This window comes from Chiloscyllium punctatum, chromosome 8 (assembly GCF_047496795.1).
Source record: "Chiloscyllium punctatum isolate Juve2018m chromosome 8, sChiPun1.3, whole genome shotgun sequence".
NCBI lineage: Eukaryota > Metazoa > Chordata > Chondrichthyes > Orectolobiformes > Hemiscylliidae > Chiloscyllium > Chiloscyllium punctatum.
The window spans coordinates 57944077-57971253 of NC_092746.1; the positions used below are offsets into that span (position 1 = coordinate 57944077).

Consider the following 27177-nt stretch of genomic DNA (forward strand, 5'->3'; position numbering starts at 1 on the left):
TGGGAGAATGTGCAAACTCCACACAGAGTGTCGCCTGAGGCGGGAATTGAACCTGGGTCTCTGGCGCTGTGAGGCAGCAGTGCTAACCCATGTAACTACCAGTCTTTCAAGTGGGCACGAACCTTGACTCTATAGAGCATCATTTGTCTACATAAAGTTTCTACAACTTAAACAAGATTGCTTTGGTTCTGTAAATGTTATGTCACAACAAAGATTCAGTATCCTTGCCTTGCCTCAGACTTCCATCCACCTTCTGTATGCTTATCCAGGTTGAACACTTGCAACCCATCTTTCATTCTACAGTAGGTATTCCTTTTTGTGTCATGTTTATCCTCTTCAACAATTATTGTTGTCCTCTATTTTGTAGCAGTTATCAACAGTAAAATGTATTTGTTTGAGCATGTACTATTGTCAACAAGCAAGAAACCGAACAGCAAAGAAGGACACCGATATTTGATGTCGAGGTGAAGATTGAGGGAATTAGCTAATTCTGCACTTGCAATCCAACAAGCCATACTTGAGAATGTCTTGGTGCTAATGTGCATTCCCTTGATTGTAAAATCTCTCAGGACTCATTTTGTATTCAAATATTTCTATGCACCGAAAATAAAAGGATATATCTCCAAATTTTAGAACACGTTCTGTTCAAACCTGTCATTTGTAAAATCACATTTGATCTAGACAGGTTGGTCTTGGGACACAGTTTGACTAGTTAGATAGTTCCAAAGGTTTACTCATTCATCTTCTGAATGCAATCATCTTCACAGTTAACTTTTCCAAAGAGCCCCTGACTCCTCCCCAAAGTATTTCTGCCACCATCCTCCCCCCACAATCCCGAAAATGTCCTGGGACTATAACTACAAGGAAACCTCAGCTCTCCAAACGGTTACCTTGCCTATCTGGGTTCCAGGTGTCAGGTATTCAAAATTCCTGTTTCAGTGGAGGTAGCACGTTATTGAAGTGGCCAGCTGTCTCTGGTGACCATACACACTCATACTGTGGTTGACCTCAATCCTGCTGCCGTGAAATGAGAGATGCCAGTTTGGGAGCTACTATCTTACTTGAGCTAACTTAGTTACTTTTGCTTTCATTAAATTAATGTTGTGTGTATGATCTTAGAAATCCTTTAACCATGCTGTTGTATATTCCAAGCTAGATATTGTTCTGATGGTGCTGATCCCAAGTGGTAAATTCTTGAGCAAAGCATAGAAGAGGTTCCTTCTTAGGACTTGAACTTGGATTCCATAATGAGCTGAGAAAGATTGATTGATGGAGAGTGATGTGCAAAAAATTGACAAGCAATTCAAATATAAAATAAAGTCTACACAGCAAGATCTCTGACTGTGAAGTATGGCAAATATTGTTGGTCTTTCTAATTTAATATTGAATGGGTGGGCTTGGTAGAGGATACTTAAGAGAAATACTGGGAATTGATAAAATGGAAGCAAGTGTTCCTGATGAAGTGATGTGTGGTAGTTGTCTGGAAGCATTCTCTAAATCTACAAATTTTAGAATGAGAAAACTGTACTAAGGAGCCGATTGTTTTAAATTGTCACCTGAATGTAAAATGTAATCGCTTTCAAAAATGTAATCCCATTTAATATACCGCTCGAGCATTTCAACAAATGATTAGATTTTTGTTCAGTATCCCAATAGTGTTGAAACAGGCGATTTGGCTCAATAAATCCACACTGTCTCTCCGAAAGAGTAACCCACTGAGACCCATTCCCCATTACTCTACATTTAGCCCTGATTAATGCCCCTCACCTACACATCCCTGAACACTATTGGCAATTTAGCATGGCCAGTTCACCTAACGTGCACATCTTTCGATAGTGGGAGGAAACGCACACAGACACGGGGCGAATGTGCAAACTCCATGCAGATAGTCGCCCGAGGATGGAATTGAGCCTTAACATTTCACAGGCGAAAGACGTTGTGGGCAGTAATCCCTACTGTTAATGTGCTGGTTGGAAATCTGTATGAAGACCTTCCTGTTTCCTAACATTAAAGTGGAAGAAAAATAAATTTTCCTTCTTTCAAAGCAAAGGAAGACCACCGTCATAACTGGTCACATTGTTTAAAGGATCAATATTAGTTGGGAAATGGGTGAGCTCCTTATTTTTGCTGAAACGGGAACAATGGATCTAAGTTTGATGCCTCCCCACTTCCTCATCAGATGATGGAAGCCTTATCTCCAGGATCTTTTGTAACTGAAATATGGATGAGGTCAAATGGGTGTTGTATTGTGACATTTAAGCATTTCTGAGTACATATGAAGTGGAATAGCTAATTTTGATTATGCATTCTTGCAAGAATCCATTTAATGTTCAAATGCAGCAATACTGTACAGTCTAAGTAGTCTAGGGACTAGGCCACAGTCAGGATTGTGAGCCCAATGTAACCAATCCAGGGAATCAGCGAGGTCAGATAGGGAGCTGTACTGATATCACTCAGAGGTTTGCTGATTCATTGGGCAGTCCGGCTAAGTTGCTCAAAGTGGTGGACAACAGTGAGTCCTTAGGGTCGGCCCATTAAATGTCAAGATGGGATTATTAGGGGCTACTACTGTAAAAGAAAAACTGGGAAAATTAATTGCAGGAATTGGAGGTAGCATGCTGGGATGCTGAGCGGATAGCAATTTGGAAGGGAGTTAACTCCATACACAAAAAAGGGTGACAATAGAGTATTGAAAGGAGTGGAGTAATGCACGATATTGTTTGGGATTGAAGTTGGTAAAGTGGGGAGATGAAAACTTAGACAAATTAGGTGAGAAAGTAAGGAAGTTCAAAACTGATGGGGTTGGTGGGATGGATTACCAAATGTGGATGAGCATATTTGAGGGTTCGCCAAAGGATAAGAGGATAATAGACAATAGACTGTAGGTTCAGGAGTAGGCCATTCTGCCCTTCGAGCCTGCACCACCATTCTAAGAAGGAAATACGCAGAGAAAAAATGAGGTACGAAGGTAAACTGGCCAAAAATATAAAGGAGGATAGTAAAAGCTTTTTTAGGTATGTGAAAGGGAAAAAAATGGTGAAGATTAAAATTGGGCCCTTGAAGACAGAAACAGAGGAATATATTACGGGGAACAAAGAAATGGCAGAAGAGTTGAATTGGTACTTCAGATCTGTGTTCACTGAGGAAGACACAAGCAATCTCCCAGAGGTAACAGTGGCTGAAGGACCTGAACTGAAGGGAATTTATATTTGCCAGGAATTGGTGTTGGAGAGACTGTTAGGTCTGATGGTTGATAAGTCCCCAGGGCCTGATGGTCTACATCCCAGGGTACTGAAGGAGGTGGCTCTAGAAATTGTGGATCTGTTGGTGATTATTTTCCAGAGTTCGATAGATTCAGGATCAGTTCCTGCGGATTGGAGGGTGGCTAATGTTGTACCACATTTTAAGAAAGGAGCGAGAGAAAAAGCAGGGAAGTATAGACCAGTTAGTCTGACCTCAGTGGTGGGAAAGATGCTGGAGACAATTATAAAGGATGAAATTACGACACATCTGGATAGTAGTAACAGGATTGGTCAGAGTCAGCATGGATTTATAAAGGGGAAATCATGCTTGACTAATCTTCTGGAATCTTTTGAGGATGTAACTCTGAAGATGGACAAGGGAGATCCAGTGGATGTAGTGTACCTGGACTTGCCGAAAGCCTTTGATAAAGTCCCACATAGGAGGATAGTGAGCAACATTAGGGCACATGGTATTAGGGGCAAAATACTGACATGGATTGAAAATTGGTTGGCTGATAGGAAACAAAGAGTAGTGATAAATGGCTCCATTTCAGAATGGCAGGTGGTGACCAGTGGGGTACCACAGTGATTAGTGCTGGGACTGCAGCTTTTTACAATATATTAATGATATAGAAGATGATATTAATAGTAACATTAGCAAATTTGCTGATGATACAAAACTGGGTGGCAGGGTGAAATGTGATAAGGATGTTAGGAGATTACAGGGTGACCTGGACAGGTTAGGTAAGTGGACAGATGCATGGCAGATGCAGTTTAATGTGGATAAATGTGTGGTTATCCACTTTGATGGCAAGAACAGGAAGGCAGATTACTACCTAAATGGAGTCAAGTTAGAGAAAGGGGCAGTACAAAGAGATCTGGGTGTTCTTGTACACCAGTCAATGAAGGCAAGCATGCAGGTACAGCAGGTAGTGAAGAAGGCTAATAGCATGCTGGCCTTCATAACAAGAGGGATTGAGTATAGAAGGAACAAGGTTCTTCTGCAGCTGTACAGGGCCCTGGTGAGACCGCACCTGGAGTATTGTGTGCAGTTCTGGTCTCCAAATTTGAGCAAAGACATTCTGGCTATTGAGGGAGTGCAGCGTAGGTTCATGAGGTCAATTCCTGGAATGGCGGGACTATCTTATGTTGAAAGATCAGAGCGGCTGGGCTTGTATACCCTTGAGCTTAGAAGACTGAGGGGATCTAATTGAGACGTATAAGATTATTAAAGGATTGGACACTCTGGAGGCAGGAAACATGTATCCGCTGATGGGTGAGTCCCGAACCAGAGGACACAGCTTAAAAATAAGGGGTAAGCCATTTAGGACAGGGATGAGGAGAAACTTCTTCACCCAGAGAGTGGTGGCTGTGTGGAATTCTCTGCCCCAGAAGGCAGTGGAGGCTAAGTCTCTGGATTCATTTAAGAAAGAGTTGGATAGAGCTCTCAAGGATGAGGTTGAGACTCCGAGTAGACCTATGTTAATGGAGTATGGAAATGTTAGAGGTGATTTTATTGAAACACGTAAGATCTTAAGAGAACTGAATAGGATGAATAGCAAGAGGCTCTCACTTGTCAGAGGAAACTAAGGGGATGCAGTTTATCGATGATAGGTGTGCCTTTTAAGATTGTTTTCCCTCTCAATAATTAGTGCTTGGAATAATTAGATTAGATTAGATTAGATTAGATTACTTTAGATTAGATTAGATTAGATTAGATTACTTACAGTGTGGAAACAGGCCCTTCGGCCCAACAAGTCCACACCGCCCCGCCGAAGCGTAACCCACCCATACCCCTACATCTACATCTACCCCATACCTAACACTACGGGCAATTTAGCATGGCCAATTCACCTGACCTGCACATCTTTGGACTGTGGGAGGAAACCGGAGCACCCGGAGGAAACCCACGCAGACACGGGGAGAACGTGCAAACTCCACACAGTCAGTCGCCTGAGGCGGGAAATGAACCCGGGTCTCCGGCGCTGTGAGGCAGCAGTGCTAACCACTGTGCCACCGTGCCGCCCTGTAAATCTTCTGCAAAGAGCAGTAGAGGCCATGTCTTTAAATTTTATTTGAGGCTGAGTTAGATAATTTTTCAATTTTACAAGGTAGTCAGGGGTTTGTGTGATGCAGACAGGAAAGTGGAGTTGAGACTGCAATGAGATTAGCCATGACCTTATTGAATAATGGAGCAGGTTTGAAGAGTCTTTTTTTTAAAGTTCCTCCTCCTAAGTCCAGTGTTCTTGCGTTCCTATAACACTTTGTTGCCTGTGAAACAAGAACTATTTCTGAAATGCAGTCAGTGTTGTAATGTCAGCATGTACAATATCTCCCAAATAGCAATGATAATTATTTATCCTTTAGCTAACAAATATTGGTCAGGACACCAGGAAAACTCTCTTGTCTGTCTTTGATTCATGCCAGGACATTGCCAGAACAGTCTGTACACTGTGTTATGAGAGAGCTTGTCTTAACATCTACTTCAGCAGACATACCTGAAATGCAGCCCTCCCTTGTTACTGAACTGGGGTGTTAAAGCATGAATCAACAATCTTCTAATTTAACATGAAACCAAACTAGCATTTAATTGATTAGCTGTGCTGTGAGCTTACAGACTAGGGTGTATGGCTATATTGTTCACTGACCTGTTTAAAGAATTGTCACTGTTGAAACCCTGTGTTTACACTTCGCTGTTTGACATTCATGATTTTGTAATTGTTTTCTTACTGCAAGTGATTCTTTGCCTACCATCTGTTATGGAAAATGAGTCCACTCGATCTTTTCTGGACTCTTTCACAATTGATGGAGTATCTTTGTCACACAGGGTGGTCTTCTTTTTTAACCCCACCGTTCTGAATCCTGTGGGTGGCCTACCAGTAAATTGGCACCGTTCCAGGCAACAGCCGAAACTCCCAGCACCACAATACCCCCCCTCCCTAAACCAGGTGTGTGTTAAATAAGGAAAAAAAAATCACTTTTTTGTGTGTGTATTGTATAGAAAGTAATAGTTCAAAAATGCACTTTTACAGTTAATGTGATGGTTCCCTCAGTTATAATCATTTTAACAAAATGGATCATCATTACTTTTCACTATTGTAGTATCTGTCTGCTCTGTAGTAGCCTCTGAAGCCAGACAGAGATGAATCCATGGTTGATAAATGATGACTTTGCTGATTTTTATTTTGTTTTCTGCTTTTCCCCTGCCTCAATGCTTCCTCCCAAAATTACAAAGATAATCTGATTGCTAATGCAATTGGTTTAAGATATTGCTGCTGGAAGTTATGAGATAATCATAATTTATTTGAAGTATTTTTTCCCCCATGAATTAAAATGGTTATCATAGTGCTGACTCCTTGCCAGTCATAAGTGATTAATGCATAAGCACCAACACAACAGCAATATTTACATAAACATTAAATTTGCTTCCAAAACTTCGTATCAAATATCAGTACTCTTACAACTTAAAATCATTAAATAGTCATTTGATAGTGCAGACCTTGACCTTTGCTGAAGAGGAACACATTTGTCTAAGCTTTTCATCTTGCGTCCATTGTGACATTTTGCAAGAACACAAATTCAAGGCGATAATCAACATTTATAGTGCAAGAGAAGTTGGAAGTTTCCTCAGATTGGCAAAGGCATTGTCATGGAGTATGTACCCATCAATGCTGATTCACATTATATTTTTAATCAGGCAGATTGATGCAGATTAGTTGGGCATTGCCCTGAGAAATGAGCCAAGAGAAGGGCTATTGCCTATTTTGTTGACTTGAAGCAGGTGCAGTGCACGCATAAATTCTGTGTCTCTGCAATATTAAGTTATGTAGGTCCCAGTCCTCACAAGTACATCACACCTTAAGCCCGACTGACAATCCTAAAATGTTTGTTTGCCTAATTCCTTACACATTCAGGGTTATCCAGCCAATGCTGTCCAGTTGCAGAAGTGTTGCAAGTTTTATAAGCAGACTGGTCGGGTATGGTTATTGCCTTGCTTGTTGTGAGCAGCTGAAGGGACATGCTAATTGATTCAATCCCCTAGTCGTTAGAACATACTGCCTGCATAACTGAAATTATACAGGTATTGAAATTCACATTATGCAATGTGTGACAGACAGAATGTGTTTTTGGCTTGACAGCAGCATGTTGTTAGTTAGCCACTCATGTTGCTGCTGCACAGTAGCGGCATGGGATAGCTATCTTCACCTGTTGCTCATATATTTCAGATTCAGGTAATCTTAGTTATACTCAGCAATAGTAGGGGCAGTACAAGGATAGATGGGAAAGCAAATCTGCGGGAGATTCAGAAAGGTTATTCCAGGAAATTGGAAAGATTGGTGTAATGTGGGAAGTATGGCATTGTCCAGTTTGGTAGGAAGAATAAAAGAGCAGAAGATTGTTTAGATGGAGAAAGGCTACGAATTGCTGTAGTATAGATGTATCTGGGTATCATTGTACTAAATCAGAATAAGTTAGGATGCAGGTATATAGAGTCATCAGGGAGGTTAGCTTTCCTGAAAGGTGAATGGAATTTCACAGCAAAAGTGTTTTAACCACTGCACAGTGCATTGTTGAGAACAGATCTGGAAAGATATATACTTGCATTGGATGCAGTTCAGAAAATGTTCGCCAACAATTAAGGAATTTGTGTTACAAGGAAGGGTTGAGCAGGTTGGGCATTCAGGAAGATGAGAGGTGATCTTATTGAAACGTGTAAGTTTCTGAGCAAGCTTTGACAGGGTAGATGCTGCACATGGGGAAATCCAGAAATAAGTGGTCTCATGTAGGATGTCGATGAGGAAGTTCTTTTCTGAGGGTCATTAGTCTTTGGAATTTAGTAATCCAGAAAGCCATCGAGCCAAATTCATTAAGTTTTGATTGGCAAGAGAGTGAAGGGTTATTTGGGGGCTTGTCAGGAAAATGGAGTTGAGGCTATAATTAGATAAGGCATGATCTTATTGAATGGCAGAGCTTGAGGGATCAAATGGCCTATTCCTAATATTTCCTACAATCATAATCTGATCAGTTATCCTATGGAGACTTTGTGATGCGCAATTTGTTTTCTTCATTTCTGACGAGAGAAAACCATAACTGACAGGAATTATTTTTTGTAGTAAAGCATATTGGGACATTCTCAAGTTTTTACATAAATGCAAGTAGTCTTTTTTTCCTTTCTTGTGCAACAAACTTCATGATATATTTAAGAAAAAAATTCTGATTACTTTATTATTATCAAGGGTTCTGCCATATACGATAGAATCACCACAAAGTGCTAGTGTATATTGACAGATATGTAGAACAGTAATTACTAGCTGTTCTGTGCATTTGCTGTAATTTCCTTTCAGAAACGTAATTAAGCTATGGCACACTTGGTCTAAGATTTAAGTTATAATCTATACCTCAAGGATATTGGCGTAGCTTTTTCTGGGTGATTTTTCTTCCTTCATATCAACTTAGATTGGTTGGGAGCACCACTGTCTTTACATCAGAAAGGTTTGTGCTTGAGCCTACAACTAGACTTAGAGGTTCTATTTAGAATGAGGGAATGCTGGCTTCTCAAACATCTCACAATATCATGACATGTGGATTTATTTTGAAATAAGCAACTTTAGACAGCAAGTTTAGGAGAATGCATGTACGTAGCTGAAGGCAGATATTTAAAAGTTGCCATCGGAGTCACCTTGCTGCTGACTGGCTGTCCTACACATGTACCTCGCCAATTGACTCGGCATTAAAATCAATGCTGGTACATGCTGTCACGATGCCTGTCTACTAGTTACACACTAAATATGGCAACAATGTTTTAGGAATGGTGCTTTTGAGAGTGTATGAATTTTAACTTTGTAAGAAGTCATAATTATTGTTAACATCTTTAGACGTGAAAATTTAATTTGAGCAATGATGACTCATTCATCTCTTAATTCATGTTGGAGATTTTTAAACAATTAAATACATGCATTTCAATTATTCTGTCTATCTCTATTATTTATATCTCAGTTGCATCTTTTATTCCATTCTTTTTATTTTATGCTTTATAGCTCATGATTTAGACACAAAATGTCTGCTATTCGTCCATTTGGTTTCTTGATGATGCCAGTGTTTACCCTACTCTCACATGCTGTAGAGTGCCTCTAACTGGTTAATATTCGTGGTGTTGGTGAGGTAGGGCAACAATGGCAAAAGCGATACCACTGAACTACCACAGGTAGTAACATGCTACCCATTCTCGCTGATGTCATTGGTGTGGTTTCCCTTTAAACCTCCTCTAATTTCTCAAGCCAACCTGATTAAGGTTAATAACACATACCTTATTCACTGAACAGTAATGCATCACCACTGGAACTTGATGCAGACTCATACTCAACAAACCAAACAAAAAGTTGTCATGATTTGGAGATATTGGTGTTGGACTGGGGTGTACAAGGTTAAAAATCACACAACACCAGGTTATAGTCCAACAGGTTTAATTGGAAGCACTAGCTTTCGGAGCGCTGCTTCTTCATCAGGTGGTTGTATTTAGCTGGGTAGCAGTGACATTGATGTAATATGCCAGGCAAGACTTAGCTTGTGCCTAACTCCTTGCATATTGATTGAACACAAAACTTTGATACAAATTATTGTATTGTCTTGAATGATCAGCAAATATGGTACAATACACAAATGTAAATGCCTAATAGACTCTAGTTTTTCCACACTTTTGTTTGCATATCAATTGCCATGGAACAGAATCAGAATCCATCAGATTATTGCCCATTATGTGTGGCCACACAATGAAAACTAATTATTCATCCTGTTAACAAGCTAGCCACCTTCTAAAACTGCTTTTCTTACACCTGCTATTTCAAGGCTTCTTTTTAACATTGTGCATGTCGAGTACAACTTACAATTGAAGACTCTTTCTCGAGGCATCTGTATGTTACAGGTCAGAAATCTTAGACATATTGCAGTGTGTTTCAAACCATGTCGACCATTGAAAATGTCAACCATTCATCACTCCCAAAAAACTGATCCACTATTGTTCACCTTTAATTTTAGCTTGAGGCATCCTTTTACATTATTCTAACAATAGACTTCAGAAATATGCCAGACAAAATTGTTTGTTGTTCTGTTTGCATCACCGAAGTCTCGTTTATATTTGTGGCGTTTGCATAAAAAACTCCCCATTTACTCTCCAAGGGTATTATTTATGTCCTTCAAGTATCTTTCATAAGGAACCTATTTTTGAAATAGAGTCATAGAGATGTACAGCATGGAAACAGACACTTCAGTCCAACCAGTCCATGCAGACCAGATAGCCCAACCCAATCTAGTCCCACCTGCCAGCACCCGGCTCGTATCCCTCCAAACGCTTCCTATTCATATACCCATCCAAATGCCTCTTAAATGTTACAATTGTACCAGCCCCCACCACTTCCTCTGGCAGTTCATTCCATACACGTACCACCGTCTGCGAGAAAAAGTTGCCCCTTAGGTCTCTTTTATATCTCTCCCCTCTCACCCTAAACCTATGCCCTCTAGTTCTGGACTGCCCGATCCCAGGGAAAAGATTTTGTCTATTTATCCTATCCATGCCCCTCATAATTTTGTAAACCTCTATAATGTCACCCCTCAGCCTCCGACGCTCCAGGGAAAACAGCCCCAGCCTGTAGCTCAGATCCTCCAACCCTGGCAACATCCTTGTAAAGCTTTTCTGAACCCTTTCAAGTTTCACAACATCTTTCCAATAGGAAGGAGACCAGAATTGCACGCAATATTCCAACAGTGCCCTGACCAATGTCCTGTAGAGCCGCAACATGACCTCCCAGCTCCTATACTCAATACTCTGACAAATAAAGGAAAGCATACCAAATGCCGCCTTTACTATAAGAATTGGCTATTCAAAGTGAGAATCCTGACTGATTTTTCATCCCACCCACCCTCCTGCCTTATCTTATGACCATCAGTATGCTTAACACTCGATATGTTTTCCGGTTCAAGATCAGTAGTCCCAATGGTTACCAAGCACTATGTATCTCACAACACTCACTTGTCCTTCCTTTTTCCCCAAATATTCAGTGATGCAATAGCAAGATACAAGGATTGTAACAGACTACTCTCATCCCAGTAGTCAATGTATAAAATATACATTGAGTACAATTCCATGGTGTTATTTCCTTGAACCAGAATGTTCTTCAGATCCACAGTTCAAGTTTTGAACAACAGTGGTTTATTATGCTTGCAAAAGATGAATGAGGGATAAAAAAAATATTACTGTGAATCATGCATGATTCTACCCTTCATATTGTAAATAGTAGAGAAATATTGTGTTCCTTTTAAAAACAAAAACAGAAATTGCTGGTAAAACAAAGTAGGTCTGGCAGCATCTGTGGAGAGACATCAGAGTTAACATTTCACATTGAGTGACCCTTCCCCAGAACGGCCAGTTCTAAGGAAGGGTCACTCAACCAGAAACATTGACTCTGCTTTCTGTCCACAGATGCTGCCAGGCCTGCTGAGCTTTTCCAGCAATGTCTGTTTTTGTTTCTGATTTACAGCATCCACAGTTCTTTCAATATTCCTTTTTAGGTATTGTTGTGACCAGATGAAGAGGGTTCACAGTGTTCCACCTCTTTGAACATTATAGCAGTTGCTTACAGCCATGTTTTGTTTTCTTCATTAGTACAATGCTATCATACTTCAATTAAACTTAGTAAACTGGATCAGAAATGTAGGAGAACCAGTTCAGAGGCTTTCTAAACTGAAATGTAGAGTATTATTAGCCAAACAAAAAAAAAATGGTGAAGAAAAAAAGGTAGGGATAGGATTAATATCTGGTACAAACATGAAAGTAAAGGCAGGTGAAATTGACAGTTTTTCAATTCTTTGAGTTGCAAGAGTGAAATCTGTGTCAAGATGCTTGGCCTCTGGGCAAGCTGCTGGGATCCCTGTTGCCTGGATTCAATTCCAATCCAAAGTTTCTGTGTAACTGGTGACTTACAGAGGTTTATAAGTCATGATGGGCATGAATAAGGTGAATAGCAAAAGTCTTTTCCATAGGATGGGGCAGTTCACATCTATAAGAACATGATTTTATGGTCAGAGGGGAAAGATTTAAAAGGGACCTGAGGGCGATTCAAGTATGGCAAGAACTGCCAGAGGAAGTGGTAGGTACAGTTACAGCATTTCAAGGATGTTATTAAGAAAGGTTTAGAGGGATGTGGGCCTAAATGCAGGCAAATGGAGCTAGTTTAGTTGAGGAAACTTAGCTTGAGATTAGATTCCCTACAGTGTGAAAACAAGCCCTTCGGAGCAACCAGTCCACACCAACCCTCCGAAGAGTAACCCACCCAGACCCATTCCCTCTGACTAATGCACCTAACACTATGGCCAGTTTAGATGGCCAATTTACCAGACCTGCACATCTTTGGACTGTGGGAGGAAACCGGAGCACCCGAAGGGAACCCACGCAGACACGGGGAGAATGTGCAAACTCCACACAGTCACCTGAGGCTGGAATCGAACCTGGTGCTGTGAGGGAGCAGTGCTAACCACTGAGCCACCGTGCCACCCAAGTTGGCATGGACAAGTTGGACTGAAGGGTCTGTGTTGTATGGATGGAACAATTGAAAAACACTAAGCTCCCTGTCCAAACACAATTGTAGGTTGTTAGTCAGATCTCACACATGACTCGATATTAAGCATCAATAGAAAAACTGTGACTGAGCCATCCATCAATTCAGTCAATAGCCTATCAGTAACCTGTAATATTCTCTAATGTTTCAAGGTTAAAAATCACACAACACCAAGTTATAGTCCAACAGGCTTAATTGGAAGTACTAGCTTTCTGTGCGCCGCTCCTTCATCAGGTGGTTGTGATGGACACAATTGTAAGATACAGAATTTATCGCAAAAGTTTAGTGTGATAAAACTGAAATTATACATTGAAATTATACAGTTAACCTGAGAATGCAACTTTTAAAAAAAGTTTTGTGACTTACACATGCAAGGATGAAAGAAGTGAAACTATCTTAGTTTTCAAACAGATGAAAGACTCCACAAACAATCAAGGTATTTTTCAATGTAAAATTTCAGTTACATCACACTGCAAACTTTTGCTATAACCTGGTGTTGTGTGATTTTTAACTTTGTACACCCCAGTCCAACACCGGCATCTCCAACTCATGACTAATGTTTCAAAGCTCTGACTCCGTTTAGATCCACTTGATCTGAATCTTGTAGATTTGTCGTTCATGGCCCCATTCCACTAAATATCCTGAAATGAATGGTAATTGTACTTCATTAATTTTTTGATCTTTGACAAAGCCATGGATAATTCGGATTCAGTATGGTGTTATGGAACTGAGGCCAGTTTATCTCGAATTGAACTTAATATTACAACTTGTGGGACCATGCTGTGTCATAATTGGCAATAAGAGTGACTGATTTTTAAATCCTTAATTGGTAATGGAATACTTTGGACATCCTGAAAATGTTGCATAGTGGTATATAAATACAAGTTGCTTCTTTATTTCTGTCATTTAAAAAAAAATACCCAATGTGATCCTGTTTCTAAAAATGAATAATGCAATTTTAAATTAAATGTGGACAAAAATCCATTTCACCCTGACTACCTGCTCATTCTCAGAGTACTGCTGTCTGAAATACATGAACTCAGCACAGATTAGACTTCAAACCTGGGACTTGCTCATCAGTGGTACAAAGAATTATGTTAGACAATAGAGTGGAGGTTATTTGACCTTTTCTGCAGCCACCTGGTGTAATTTCAGTGGAAGTCCAGTGGAGGAAGCACGTGTTTTGGATTTGCTGAGTCCAGGACTGAGACAATTGTCGTCTTGTAGCCGCCTTTGCAGAATAAGTCACTGCTTACTCCTGATCAGGCTCAGAATAGGTCCTCCCTGCATTGGAAAACCTTAAATCTTCAATCTCAAAAGGTATCATTGTCAGTTTTGTAATTGGCCTCCTGACGAAAGCAAGATGTAGCATACTCCTGGAAGATGGGCACAGCAGAGATCCACAATTCAGATTGTAGACTGATCTACTGATGAGAAGATGAGGATCGGATTTCAGTAAGGTGTCAGAATGGTCACCTTGGCATGAGCACCCACAGGCAGATGATGCTGATATACCTGGGGCAGGAGGGGATTGCACCACTTCACAACTCTACCAGCTGCCATCCCTGCCCAACAACCACCCCCCCCCCGCCCCACCTTACCCTGCTGTAATCTTTAGTTTGTGGCTCTGGGACAAGTAGATGTCCAATGTGCACAACTAACGTAGTGCCCAATAGTACTGTGTCAGTGTTTACTCTCCAGCTCCACGGGCAAGATCTTTCAGGCATCATTGCCCTCTTCAGGCCTGTTGCCTTTATCCTGTAGATCATTGAAGGAACTTTTCATTTTCAAAACATGTCTTATCCATTTGCTTTTGACTGCAGTACACTGTTCATACCTGCTTTACATTTAAATACCACAACCATCTGTTTTAGGTTTGTTTTTATGTCTCTTTAGAGTTTTTATTGCTATTTTCGCTCCAAAAGTGTTTTCCCCCATAGAAATGTTTTCCCATGATGCAAATTGCACCATATAGCTGCACTATAAAATATTTTGTTTTATGCACGTGGACCTTCAAGGTCGTAACATTTTAAGAGTTCTCCATGACCCTATTGAACAACATCTTTAACACACTGTTCTTGTAATAATAATCTGATTTATATTTCTTATAGCTGACTTGCATTCCATTATTTTAAAAACAAAAGGCTACTTGAAAAATTTTTTCCCAAGAAAAGCCTGCTCAAAAAATTACCAACAAGAAAATTTGCTGTGCAGCAGAAACCCAACATACAATATTGAAGAACTAAATACCTATTGTATTGGTAGTTACACCATCTTAATTTATCCAGGCTAAGCCAGTATTCCTGCAGTGCCAGTGAAAAAAGAAATTCACCAATGATAGTTATAGATCATATAGTATAGAAAGGGCCCTTTGGCCCATTGAGTCCATACTTGCAACATTAGTTATCTTTGCACTTAGTTTCTGCTTCATGATAAACATGTATATTGTGTGAAAACAGTTTTCTGAACATTTATAGCACACATTGCAAAAAAAAACTTTGTTCAGACTAAATGTGATCTTGTGCTGCATAGCTCCTGCACCCTTCAGCACCAAGACATAACTTACGAACATAAACACTAGGAGCAGGAGCAGGTAATTCAGCCCCTCCAGCCCTACAACACATCTGAATTCTCATTTTTCATGAAGGGCTTATGCCCAAAACATTGATTCTCCTGCTGTGCTTTTCCAGCACCACACACTCAACTCTGATCTCCAATATCTGCAGTCCTCACTTTCTCCTGGTGATTGAGAGTAGTTTAATAGGGCAATATTGGCTATAATGTTTTTGTCCTACATTTTGTGTATAGGATATACCTGGCTAATTTTTTGCATTCTTTGGTGACATTGATGCCCTGGATTAAAGCTTGATTAATGATGTGACTAATTCTGAAGCATAGGTCTTCTGTACTATTGACACAACATTGCCAGGGCCTGGAGGCTTTGCAGTATCCAGTGCATTCAGCCATTTTTTAAAGTCACATGAAGTTAATTGAATTGTTCAAATGCTGGGGATTTCTGTAAGAGGCTGGGTTGGATCATCTACTTGGCACTGCTGGGTTGAAGATGGATGAAAATGCTTCAGTCTTGTCTTTCACACTGAGGTACTGGGTTTCCTCATCATTCAGGATGGGAATACTTCAGCAGCCTCCTGCCTCAGTGAATTATTAAAGTGGCACCATCATTCATGGCTGGGAGAGGCAGAACTGCAGAATATAGATCTGATGTGTTATTTGAGGAATCACTTAGCTCTGTCTGTTGCTTGCTGCTTCCAATGTTTGGTCTACAATGGCTTTATTATATCTTCACCAACTTGACACCTCATTTTTAGATGCATTTGATACTACTCCTGGCTTTCCTTCCTGCACTTTTCATTGAACCTGAATTGATCCCCTGTCTTAATGTTGGTGGTAGAGGGAAGGGAGGATATGTTAAACCGTGGTGTTATTAGCTGGCTGAGAGTTGTTTTGAAATTAAGTAAACACCAATCAGCCAGTCTTCACATTTTCTCAACCTCTAATGTAATATTCAAGTTAATTATGCACATATACTTGAAGTTATAGAAGTAATGATTATGATTTTCAATTAGTTCAAGACTTTTTATAGAGAATCATTACAAATGTTAACACCTTACATTTTCATTAGGTGTGCAGGCAGATGAAGGCCACTTAACATTTGGAAGGACAAGGAAATGGGGTATTGGACAGTATGATCAAGATGATGCTCGACCACTGTATGATCAAAGTGGATGGATGAAATCCTCTGGCCCCTGTCACTCTGAACCCACTGGAGTATTCACTACAACTGGCCAGGCAGGGGAGGTAGGTAACATAATGGGAATGAAATGTATTTCATATGAAGACTTCTTGGATCTATTCTTTCTCCCGAGCAAATTGAAATACCTCGTAGAAAGTGGAATTCATACTAACAAAGTTTTATTGTTTATAATTGCCCAAGCGGCTTGTTTATTCCTCCCATGGAGACTATGTTTTAATGGTCAATTTTAATCGTCCAGATTTTGAAATTGTAAGGTGTGTGGATAGAGTAATTGGGAAGAAACTATTCCTGCTTGTGAAAGAATTATGAGTGAAAAAGCACAGGCTTAAAGTGAGTTGCAAATGTAGCAAATATGATGTGAGAGAATGAGTGGTTCTGGTCTGAACTGCACTGCCTGGAAGTGTGATTGAGGCAGAGTCAATCGAGGAATTCACCTGGGTAATGAATGATTATTAGAATAGAAACATCATGCAATGGTATGGGGGAAGTATACCAGATTGCAATGCTCATTGGAGAGCTGCTGAAACATGATGGACCTGTGCCGTAACCGTTCTGAGATTCGGTGATTCAGAATATATGTTTCACCAAGGGAGAATTCTGTTTCACTGAAAATATTTTTCTCTTGCCTGAACCCAACATTCTTGTTGATCTTAACAATGAACTAATCACTTGTTCACATCTTGGCAAGGATGTGGCTGTCCTTCAGACTCCTGAGGTTCCCCACACTGGCTGAAATCGACTAACCTCCGGTCTTTATTTATTGTCTTAGCTGCGAAGGTTTTATTTTTGTTTCCCGAAGCTGAGTGTCCAGCTAGATTTTCAAAACTAATAAATCACCAAACAGTCCATACCCATGTAAAATGCTACAAAGTGAAGAGTTTACACAAAAAGTTATTAATAATAGTTTATCCAGTTTATCAATGATTTCCCTCTTGCCTCTGATTGGGTGGCTGAATTCTGTTCACTTCAAACCTTTGCGTAATTTAAAAAGTGTCCAAACAGTTATTTGGATTCCCCAGCGAAGTGTTCAGTGCCTTGAATGTTTCGATCAGATCACCTCTCAATCATTTAAACTCTCAAGAATAGAAGTCCAATTAACTTAGTCTGCATTATTGGACAACCAATCCATACCAGGAACTAAGCCATTGAACCTTCACTCTGTTTCTTCCAATACAAGTGTATCCTTCATTAAATATGGAGAACAGAAGTGTGCTCAGTAGTCCAGGTGTAGTTTCACCAAAACCCAGGGAGGCAGTTGCCTTGTGGTATTATCACTGCACTGTTAATCCAGAGATGCAAGTAATGTTCAAATCCTGCTCCAGCAGACAGTGGAATTAGAATTCAATAAAAATCTGGAATTAAGAGACTAATGACGACGATGTCAATTGTTGGGAAAAAATCTGCTGTAGGTTGATCCACAATGCCTTTAGGGAGCGAATCCCAAGATTTTGGCCCAGCAACAGTGAAGGATCACAAATACATTTCCAAGTCAGGATGGTGAGTAGCTTGGAGGAGAAATGAATGTCCCCATGTACCTGCTGCTCTTGTCCTTCCAGATGGAAGTGATTGTGGGTTTAGAAGGTGCTGTCTGAGGATCTTTGGTGAATTTCTGCAGAGCATCTTGTAGATAGTACACTCTGCTACTAATGAGCTTCAGAGATGGAGAGAATGGATGGTTGTAGAAGTAGTGCCAATCAAGTGTGGGCTGCTTTATCCTGGATGGTGTCAAACTTCTTGAATGTTGTTGGAGCTGCACCCATCTAGGCAAATAGGAGAATTCCATCACATTCCTGACTTCTTTGTGGAGTTAGGAGGTGAGTTACTCGCTACAATATTTCTAGCCCCTTACATACTCTTGTCACCACTGTGTTGAGTCCACTTGAGTTTCTCATCATTGATAATCCTCAGGATGTTGATAGTGGGGGATTCAGTGATACTAACACTATTGAATGTCACGGGGCGGTGGTTGAATTGTCTTTTATTGGTGATGGTCATAGACTGGCATTTGTGTGGCATGAATATTACTTGCCACTTGTCAGTCTACGGTATGAACTTGTGTTGCACTGGGGGCAGAGGTGACCTGTTGGATGGTGTCTGCAGAATGATATGGATAGGTGGTGACTCCAGTGGGCAGTCTGAGGCCTGGTGAATGAGGGCTCCCGGTTGGAGACCTCAGGCAATGATGCCACACAGGGAGAGGCCACATTCAGAGCCTCCAGTCTGAGAGACTCAGAGGTTATACCAAATTGGATTCTGTTGAATCAGTTTCTGTGCCACAGAAGTAATGATGAAACTAATTTCACAGCAGTCAGTAAAATTTCAGGCCCCAATAACTTCACTATGTTAAACGAAAATATTGAAAAACGTCAGACACTGATTTCCTTATTTCTGTGAGGAAGGCAGGGGAGAGAAATAGGTGAAATAAACTTCTGTTTACAAAAAATCAAAAGATCCTTTAGCTGAGAGAAGGGAATTGGGAAGAAATGTGACAAAATATAACTGACCTAAAGAGGATGGTCATGCTGTAGTTGCCAGGAGTAATGTTTATTGACAATACACAATGTCAGTAGTAAGTTTGAATATGTTTGTACTTCATGAAGGTTTCTTTGCACATTCATCATCATTGAACTCAAGCACAACTCCAATAAGTCTGTGTGTTTAATCAAAACCAGCATTCAATAAGGAGCTTTCTGTTATATTCTGTTGCAGCTGAATACATCGGGGCGTAGCGCTGGCCAGGATGAGGTGGATGGCAGATTAAATTCTTCCTCTGAAAATGAAGTTATTTCTTCCACACCATCGTTTCCTGTCTCACCACCAACTCCATATGGTATACCCCTTTGAATTAATGCATTAAACCCAGAATTGTAACTGTGTCAATTTGAAATTTGAAGATTGGAAAAGTAGCAATTAATTGAAATGTTGGTATGCACCAACATGTGTGTTCCTCATAATTAGTGGAGTACTACTGCAGGCCTCCCTAAGTGCAATAGAATTAATTCATTGGCAACCTATTTAAATCAAGCAGTATCATTTATCTGTATAATGTTAGCAAACAAACTACTTTGAATGTCTTCTCTTACAGTAAAAGCTTTGAAGAATTATTCAGAAATTTCTGTGCATGATGTTGGGGATCAGAGCATTAATACTTCGGATAGCTACAGAGCAACTCCAGGTAAGAAGTGCAATTTATGTGGAGCTAGGCTTATTAACCTCCGTAAAGGACTCCCACAGTGCTAATGTGATTGAACATGAGTTCTCCACTTTACAAAACATTGCAGTCTGAGACCTGCGTGTTATAATGCACTACAGAGGCACCTGTAGGGTTGAGTTCAGATGAATAAACCTGTTTGTAATGTGGTTGAAACATCAGAGCTGCATCCTGGAAGTTTTTGGGCAGAATGGCAGGTTAATTTTGACTCTTTGTGACAAGATAAATGTGATACATTGATTTCCAATGGTTTGCACAAAGAGTAGAATGTGTGTTTTCCTTCTGTTCTGCAAATCTATGTTCAGCTTCATTCAAATTGTTCTCATCTTGATTCCACAGATCTTGCAATGATAATCATAACCAATTAGAAATGGCATTTCATGTTTGAGCGATGTTGTATATATTGAAGTCTTGTTCTCTGTCAAGCTTTTCCACGATCTTATACTTTCAGGGAATGAATTTAGGGAAGTTACAGGAATGTGGCTAAAGATTTTCCATTTTGTTACAAGGTTTTAGATCCTTTGGTTACACAGGTACTGGTGACTCCCAAGAGTGGTCCAAGTATCATGCTCTGGATTGCTCCATTTAACCTGCTAATAATAGAATCCAAGGAGGTCTCAGTAAGATATGGTTTTGCTCTAAACTGAATATCATGTATTTATGATTTTGAGGAGACTTTAGAACTTGAAAATATGTGAGGGGATACAAAGGAGGACAGTAGTGAGATAAGTTAGCATGAATAGCTGGAGGATATAAATTACAGATTAATCAGGCAGAGATTTTGAAATTGATAACTGGCAACCCACAGGTATTGCTGAGCATTGAAAGAATAAAATAGTACAGAATCTGAGAATTTGAATTAGACAGGAGTTCCAGAAGACATGAATTGAATTGTGAAGATCATTAAATAGAAATTACTCTCTTAAGTCATGAAATGATTACAAAAATAAAAGAATTGCAGTTCTGTTTTCACAAACTCATACTGTCCCCAAGTGCTTTACGAGAATGATAAATTTTTGAAGTGCAGTCATACACAGGCAGCAAAATGGTAATGACCATCAAATCTGTTTTGTCATTGTTGATTGGATGCCAGGGCACCAAGGAAACTGTTTTGCATTTTTTGAAAGTTGTCCGATGGGATTCTTTATGTCCATTTTACAGAGTAGACAGAGCTTCAGTTGAATGTCCTAATTTGAAAGTGGATCTTTAACAGAACATCACTCCCTCAGTTCCACAGCATTATTGGAGAATACCCTCGATCTTTCTGTTGAAGTTCCTGGAGTGGACTGTAACTCTACAGCCATCAAGGGGCATAACCCCGTTCAACTGAAGGAGTTGGTAATTGGCTTTTCAACCTTGCTCCCACCAGATTTTGTAGTTGCTTATACTTTTTTTTCCTTTGTTCATCAGAAGTGCCACACAGCATTTATTGCTCATCCGATTAGAAGATAGTAGAAAGCTACTTTCTCGAACTGCTGTAGTTGTTGGGCTGTGGGTATATCCATAGTGCTGCAAGGGAGGAAATTCCAGGGCTGTGTTGCAGTATCAATGAAGGAGCAGCAGTGTAATCCCAAATCCGCACGGTGAATGGCTTGGAGGGAGACTTGCAAATGGAAATTTGCCCATGTATCTGCTGCCCTGGTTCTCCTGGGTGATGAGATCACAGGTTTGGAAGATGCTGTTGAAGGACCCTTGGTGTGTCATTCCAGGACGTTTTCTAGATGGTGTTCACTGCTCCTACTTGTGCATTGGTGATTTGGAGTGAGTGTCGAAGGTGATGGAAGGCATACCAATTGAGTGAGCTGCTTTATCCTGGATTGTATCAAGCTACTGAAGTTTTGTTTGGTCTGCACACATTCAGGCAAGAGAGTGTATTCCATCCGACTCCTGACTTGTGCCTTCTAGTTGTTGGGCAGAATTCCTAGCCTCTGACCTATAGTCATGAAGCCACAGTATTTACTTAGGTGCACTTCAGTTTCTTGTCAATGATAACCCAAGGATGTTAATACAGGTGGTTCTCCTATAACACTGTAGTTGCCTTGTAGTGAAACCTCACTTAATAGAAAATTGTTTAATGTAAATAATGGGGCCCATGTGAAAAATGAGGTTAGGGATAGACCAGCAAAAAGTATCACTCACGATCACTCAAAGATCACCCAGATGTCTTTATAGTATTTAGCTACTGTTCCAGCGTTATAGCCTTTCTTTTGCGTTCACCACCCACAATTTTATCACCAGGACACTTCTTGCTAACATTCTTGTCACTGTGCTCTTCCATTTTTTCAAAAAAGAAGGGATAATTCTAGAAGTAGTGTATCTCTCACAAATAGCTGTTCTGTTGGCAGCTGGCATTGGCACATGTGCAGAATGAAGTGTATGAACAATCACTGTTGGAATCGCACTGTTGAAAACAGAAGTAGGTGTTCTCAAATACCGTTCTTTAAATCCCCAGTGATGATATAAGCAAATCACGCTGCCAGAATACGCATTATCTGAGAAGTACCTATAGTAGATGATTCATTAACGTTGATGCCATTGAATGTCAGGGCCTAATCGTAGTTTATTTTAAAATTAGGATCAGCTTTATTGTCATATGTACTCTCATAAGTACAGTGAAAAGTTTACAAGTTGCTACTTTTGGTGCTATCTTCCATACAAACATATCTAGGTACAGATACTTAAGTACAAATTGTTTGATTTAATAGAAAAAATAAGAAATAAGTCCATCATAAGAATAATGTGGAAAAATAAAGAAATAAACACAATTTACAGTCCTACGCAACTCCAGTCCCAGGGACTCTCCTCCAGTCTTCATGCCAGGGACTTGCATGCAGTCTGCAGGTCCAAACCAAACCTATTCCACTCGAGTAAGTTGGAATAAAAAAATATTTTTTTAAAGAAAGAAACAACTAAAACAAAACAAACAGATGGAGCAGATGAGGTTGGGATGGGAGACCGAGTCCCCTGCCACCTTTGTCATATAAGGAGCTGTCAGCAAAGAAGAGTTGTGGTCTGGTGAGCTCAGCCGTGGTCTTGTTGAATGGTGGGTCAAGTTTGAGGGGCTGAGTATCCTCCAGCTCCTGTTTCTAATGTCCTGATATTGTCCCCAGACAGGACAGAATATGCAGGAGAGACTTGTGCAGGCGCAGATATTATTAGAGTCATAGAGATGTACAGCATGGAAACAGACCCTTCGGTCCGACCCGTCCATGCCAACCAGATATCCTAACCCAATCTAGTCGCACCTGCCAGCACCCGGCCCATATCCCTCCAAACCCTTCCTATTCATCCAAATGCCTCTTAAATGTTGCAATTGTACCAGCCTCCACCACATCCTCTGGCAGCTCATTCCATACACATACCACCCTCTACGTGAAAAAGTTGCTCCTTAGATCTCTTTTATATCTTTCCCCTCTCACCCTAAACCTATGCCCTCTACTTCTGGACTCCCCGACCCCAGGGAAAAGACTTTGCCCATTTACCCTATCCATGCCCCTCATAATTTTGTAGACCTTTATAAGGTCACCCCTCAGCCTCCGACGCTCCAGGTAAAACAGCCCCAACCTGTTCAGCCTCTCCCTATAGCTCAAATCCTCCAACCCTGGCAACGTCCTTGTAAATCTTTTCTGAACCTTTTCAAGTTTCACAACATCTTTCCGATAGGAAGGAGACCAGAATTGCATGCAATATTCCAACAGTGGCCTAACCAATGTCCTGTACAGTCGCACCATGACCTCCCAACTCCTGTTCTCAATACTCTGACCAATAAAGGAAAGCATACCAAAAGCCTCCTTCATTATCCACTTTCAAGGAGCTATGAACCTGCACTCCAAGGTCTCTTTGTTCAGCAACACTCCCTACGACCTTACCATTCAGTGTATATGTCCTGCTAAGATTTGCTTTCCCAAAATGCAGCACCTCACATTTATCTGAATTAAACTCCATCTGCCACTTCTCAGCCCATTGGCCCATCTGGTCAACATCTTGCTGTAATCTGAGGTAACCCTCTTCACTGTCCACTACACCTCCAATTTTGGTGTCATCTGCAAACTTACTAACTGTACCTCTTATGCTTGCATCCAAATCATTTATGTAAATGACATTGTTGGAGATGGTCTTTGGCTGGCAGTTGTGTATTGTAAATCTTGTCACCTATCAAATCAAATCTGGATGTTATTCGTCTGATGGACATGGGCTATATCAATATCTGAATGTTGCAAACAGTTCTGAATGTTGTGCAATGACTAGCAAACATTCCAACTACTAATTTTGTGATGGTGGGAAGGTTATTGATGAAGCAGCAGATGGTCATGGGGCTTAGCACAGTAGTCTGAGGAACTCCTGCAGAGATGTCCTGAGGACATGACTAACAACATACATGAAGGCAGAGCTGTAGATGCTGGATATTTGGACTTTAGCAAGGCCTATGACAAGGTTCCACGTGGTTGACTGATTAGTAAAGTTAGGTCACATGGGATCCAGGGAGAGCTCGCCAAATGGATACAAAATTGGCTTGACTGTAGGTGACAGAGGGTAGTGATAGAGGGGTATCTTTTTAGACTGGAGGCCTGTGACCAGTGGTGTTCCACAGGGATTGGTGCTAGGTTTGCTGTCTTTTGCCATTTATGTAAATGATATGGATGTGAATTTTGGAAGCATGGTGTAATTGGTGTTAGTGTGGTGAGTTTGCAGATGACACCAAAGTAGACGGTACAGTGGATGGTGAAGGTGGTTCTCTAAGAGTACAACAGGATCTTGATCAGCTGGACCAAGAGCAGAGGAGTGCCAGATGGAGTTCAGTTGTACACAGTACTCCAAAGATGGTCTTACAAATCACAAAAGCTCACATTTGTGAGATCACCTTTGGAGTACTGTGTACAATTCTGGTCTCCCTGCTGTAGGAAGAATAGTTTTAAATTGGAAAGGATGCAGAAAAGGTTTACAATTATGTTACTGGGACTGGAGGGTTTGAGTGAGAAGGAGAGGCTGAATAGGCTGGGACTTCTTTCCCTGGAGCATAAAAGGCTGAGAGGGTTATAAAATATGAGGGGCAAAGATAAAAGGAAGGGCAAATGTCTTTTCCCTCGGGTCGGGGAGTTCAGAATGAGAGGACATAGTCTAAGATGAGAGAAGGAAGATTTAAAAGGGATCAGAGGGGCAACTCAGGTACAATTACAACATTTTTAAAATATTTGGACAAGTGCATGGATATAAAAGGTTTAGAGGGATTATGGGCCAAGTGCCAGGAAAATTGATCTAATTTAATTTAGGAAACTGTTTGGCATAGACAGGTTGGATTGAAGGGTCTGTTTCCATGCTGTAAGACTCCATGACTGAACTCCAAAAACCCTAGCCATTTTAGTGTTTGGTGTGACTTCAACCAGTAGAGTGTTTTCCTTCTGATTCCAATTGAAACCAGTTTTCCAAGGAATCCTTGACACCATACTCTGTCAAATTCTGCCTGGATGATAAAAGCAGTCATTCTCAACACAATCCTAGAGTTTAGCTCTTTTGTCCAAGTTTCTAACAAGATTGTATTAAGGGCAAAAGCTGACTGGCCCTGGCCAAACCCAGACAGAACATCAGCGAGCAGGTTATTTCTGAGCAAGTGCTGTTGATAGCATTGTTGACAATGTCTTTCATCACTGTACTGAGGCTGTCGCAAGTAGGTACATTTTCAAAGAGCTCACCGTAATCCACATAAAAGCACATTTCAGCAGGCTTTATAAGATGGAAATACTGCAACTCAAACCACTTACAACACTTGCACTGAATGTAACTCAATCCTGAACTAAGACTCCTGTGCTCTGTTTGATTCAGTGCTGCATATGATGAAGATTTTACTGACAAGGTCACTAGAATATTAAAGCAGGGGTTATTATTACGCGGTAGAGTTTATGACGCATAATCCATGGGAACAGGATTCTTGATGTACAACAACTTGATTACTGTTCTATGTTTTCTTTTGTAAAAATATATGTTTAAAACCATTCCAAATTGCCGTGCTATACCAATCTTTGGAAAATGATAATTCATAAAACTATTTCAGTCATAGGATATGTGGTGGCATGGTGGCTCAGTGGTTTGCACTGCTGCCTCACAGCACCAGGGACCCGAGTTCAATTCTACCCTTGGGCGACTGTCTGCGTGGAGTTTGCATGTCCTTCCAGCTTCTGCGTGGGTTTCCTCAGGGTGCTCTGGTTTCCTCCTACAGTCCAAAGATGTGCAGGTTAGATGGATTGGCTATGCTAAGTTACCCATAATGTCCAAAGATGTGCAGTTTATTTGAATTAGCCACGGGATATGCAGGGTTACAGGGATAGGGTAAGGGCGGTAGATGCTCTTCGAACGGTCAGTGTGAACCTGATGGGTCAAATGGCCTGCTCCCACACTGTAGGGGTTCTATGAAATATAGAGAGTTTGAATGCACTATTTGGATTTTGACCAGAGCAAGCCCAGAGTGTGGCCAGCACTGCTGATCTGCCAGGAACAATATTGTTTCTCCAGCTGCTGCTTGTCCAGTTCATCATAAAATGCAGTTTCACACTGTTTCTGTTTCCTGTCTATGCATTCCCACGCATTGTTTGTACACAGAAGTTAAGACATGAGGGGTGACCATGTAAAAAGGGCTGTGCAATTACTATTCCAGTATTATATGGTTTATGGTTTTGTAAACTAAAACCAAACTCCGTCTTTTGATGTAATTTTGTTGCTGAATTCAAACTTTTATTACCACGTACATTGCAATTAGTTATAAAGTTTTGAATTTTCATTGAAAACAAAAAAGTCAGAGGACTTGGCTCAGCTGGAACTTTATATTTAGTTTCAACAAATGTTTGTTCTGACTTATTTTAAGCCTTATTATTGCAGCTGTGAAGGAATGGATTGGAGCTATGGATCTGAGCTATAATGTTCAGATTATCCCCTTAAATTAATAAACAAGTGACTCACATCCTATTTCATTCAATTTTTTTTTAAGAGATGAGTTTTACAGTTTTACACATTCACACATTATCTACCTTTGCAAGAGAATCAAATAAAAAAATTACAGTCACATGAAGGTTGACTTTTGGAGACCAGTGTTTTAGGACAAAGTTCACGGAGTGAATGTTTATATGGGTCATCTTTTCAAGGGGGTAAAGTGTATGTTTGACTTGAACTCTGGCGAAATCTTAAACAGACCATTGCAATGACTGAAGTAAATAAAAACAATTGTTCCACTGTACTATGTGGTAGACCTTAATGGTTTCCTTCATGGAGGACGGCTGCCCTAAAGCAGCACTTTCTTTTTTCACAGTATCCTGGATCTCTGGATCAGGCAACTTTCTCTTCTTGGTA

At 40.5% G+C, this 27177-nt stretch overlaps 1 protein-coding gene across 4 annotated transcripts in view; it reads left to right on the forward strand.

Annotated features, from left to right (window-relative positions):
- LOC140480585 (tensin-3-like) overlaps positions 1–27177 on the forward strand; it is a 426853-nt gene that overhangs the window by 358928 nt on the left and 40748 nt on the right. For all 4 annotated transcript variants that reach the window (XM_072575634.1, XM_072575635.1, XM_072575636.1 and 1 more), the window contains 3 exons: positions 16497–16672; positions 19338–19458; positions 19714–19803. In XM_072575634.1, coding sequence (XP_072431735.1) covers positions 16497–16672; positions 19338–19458; positions 19714–19803 — 387 coding nt within the window. The remainder of the gene's footprint in view (positions 1–16496; positions 16673–19337; positions 19459–19713; positions 19804–27177) is intronic.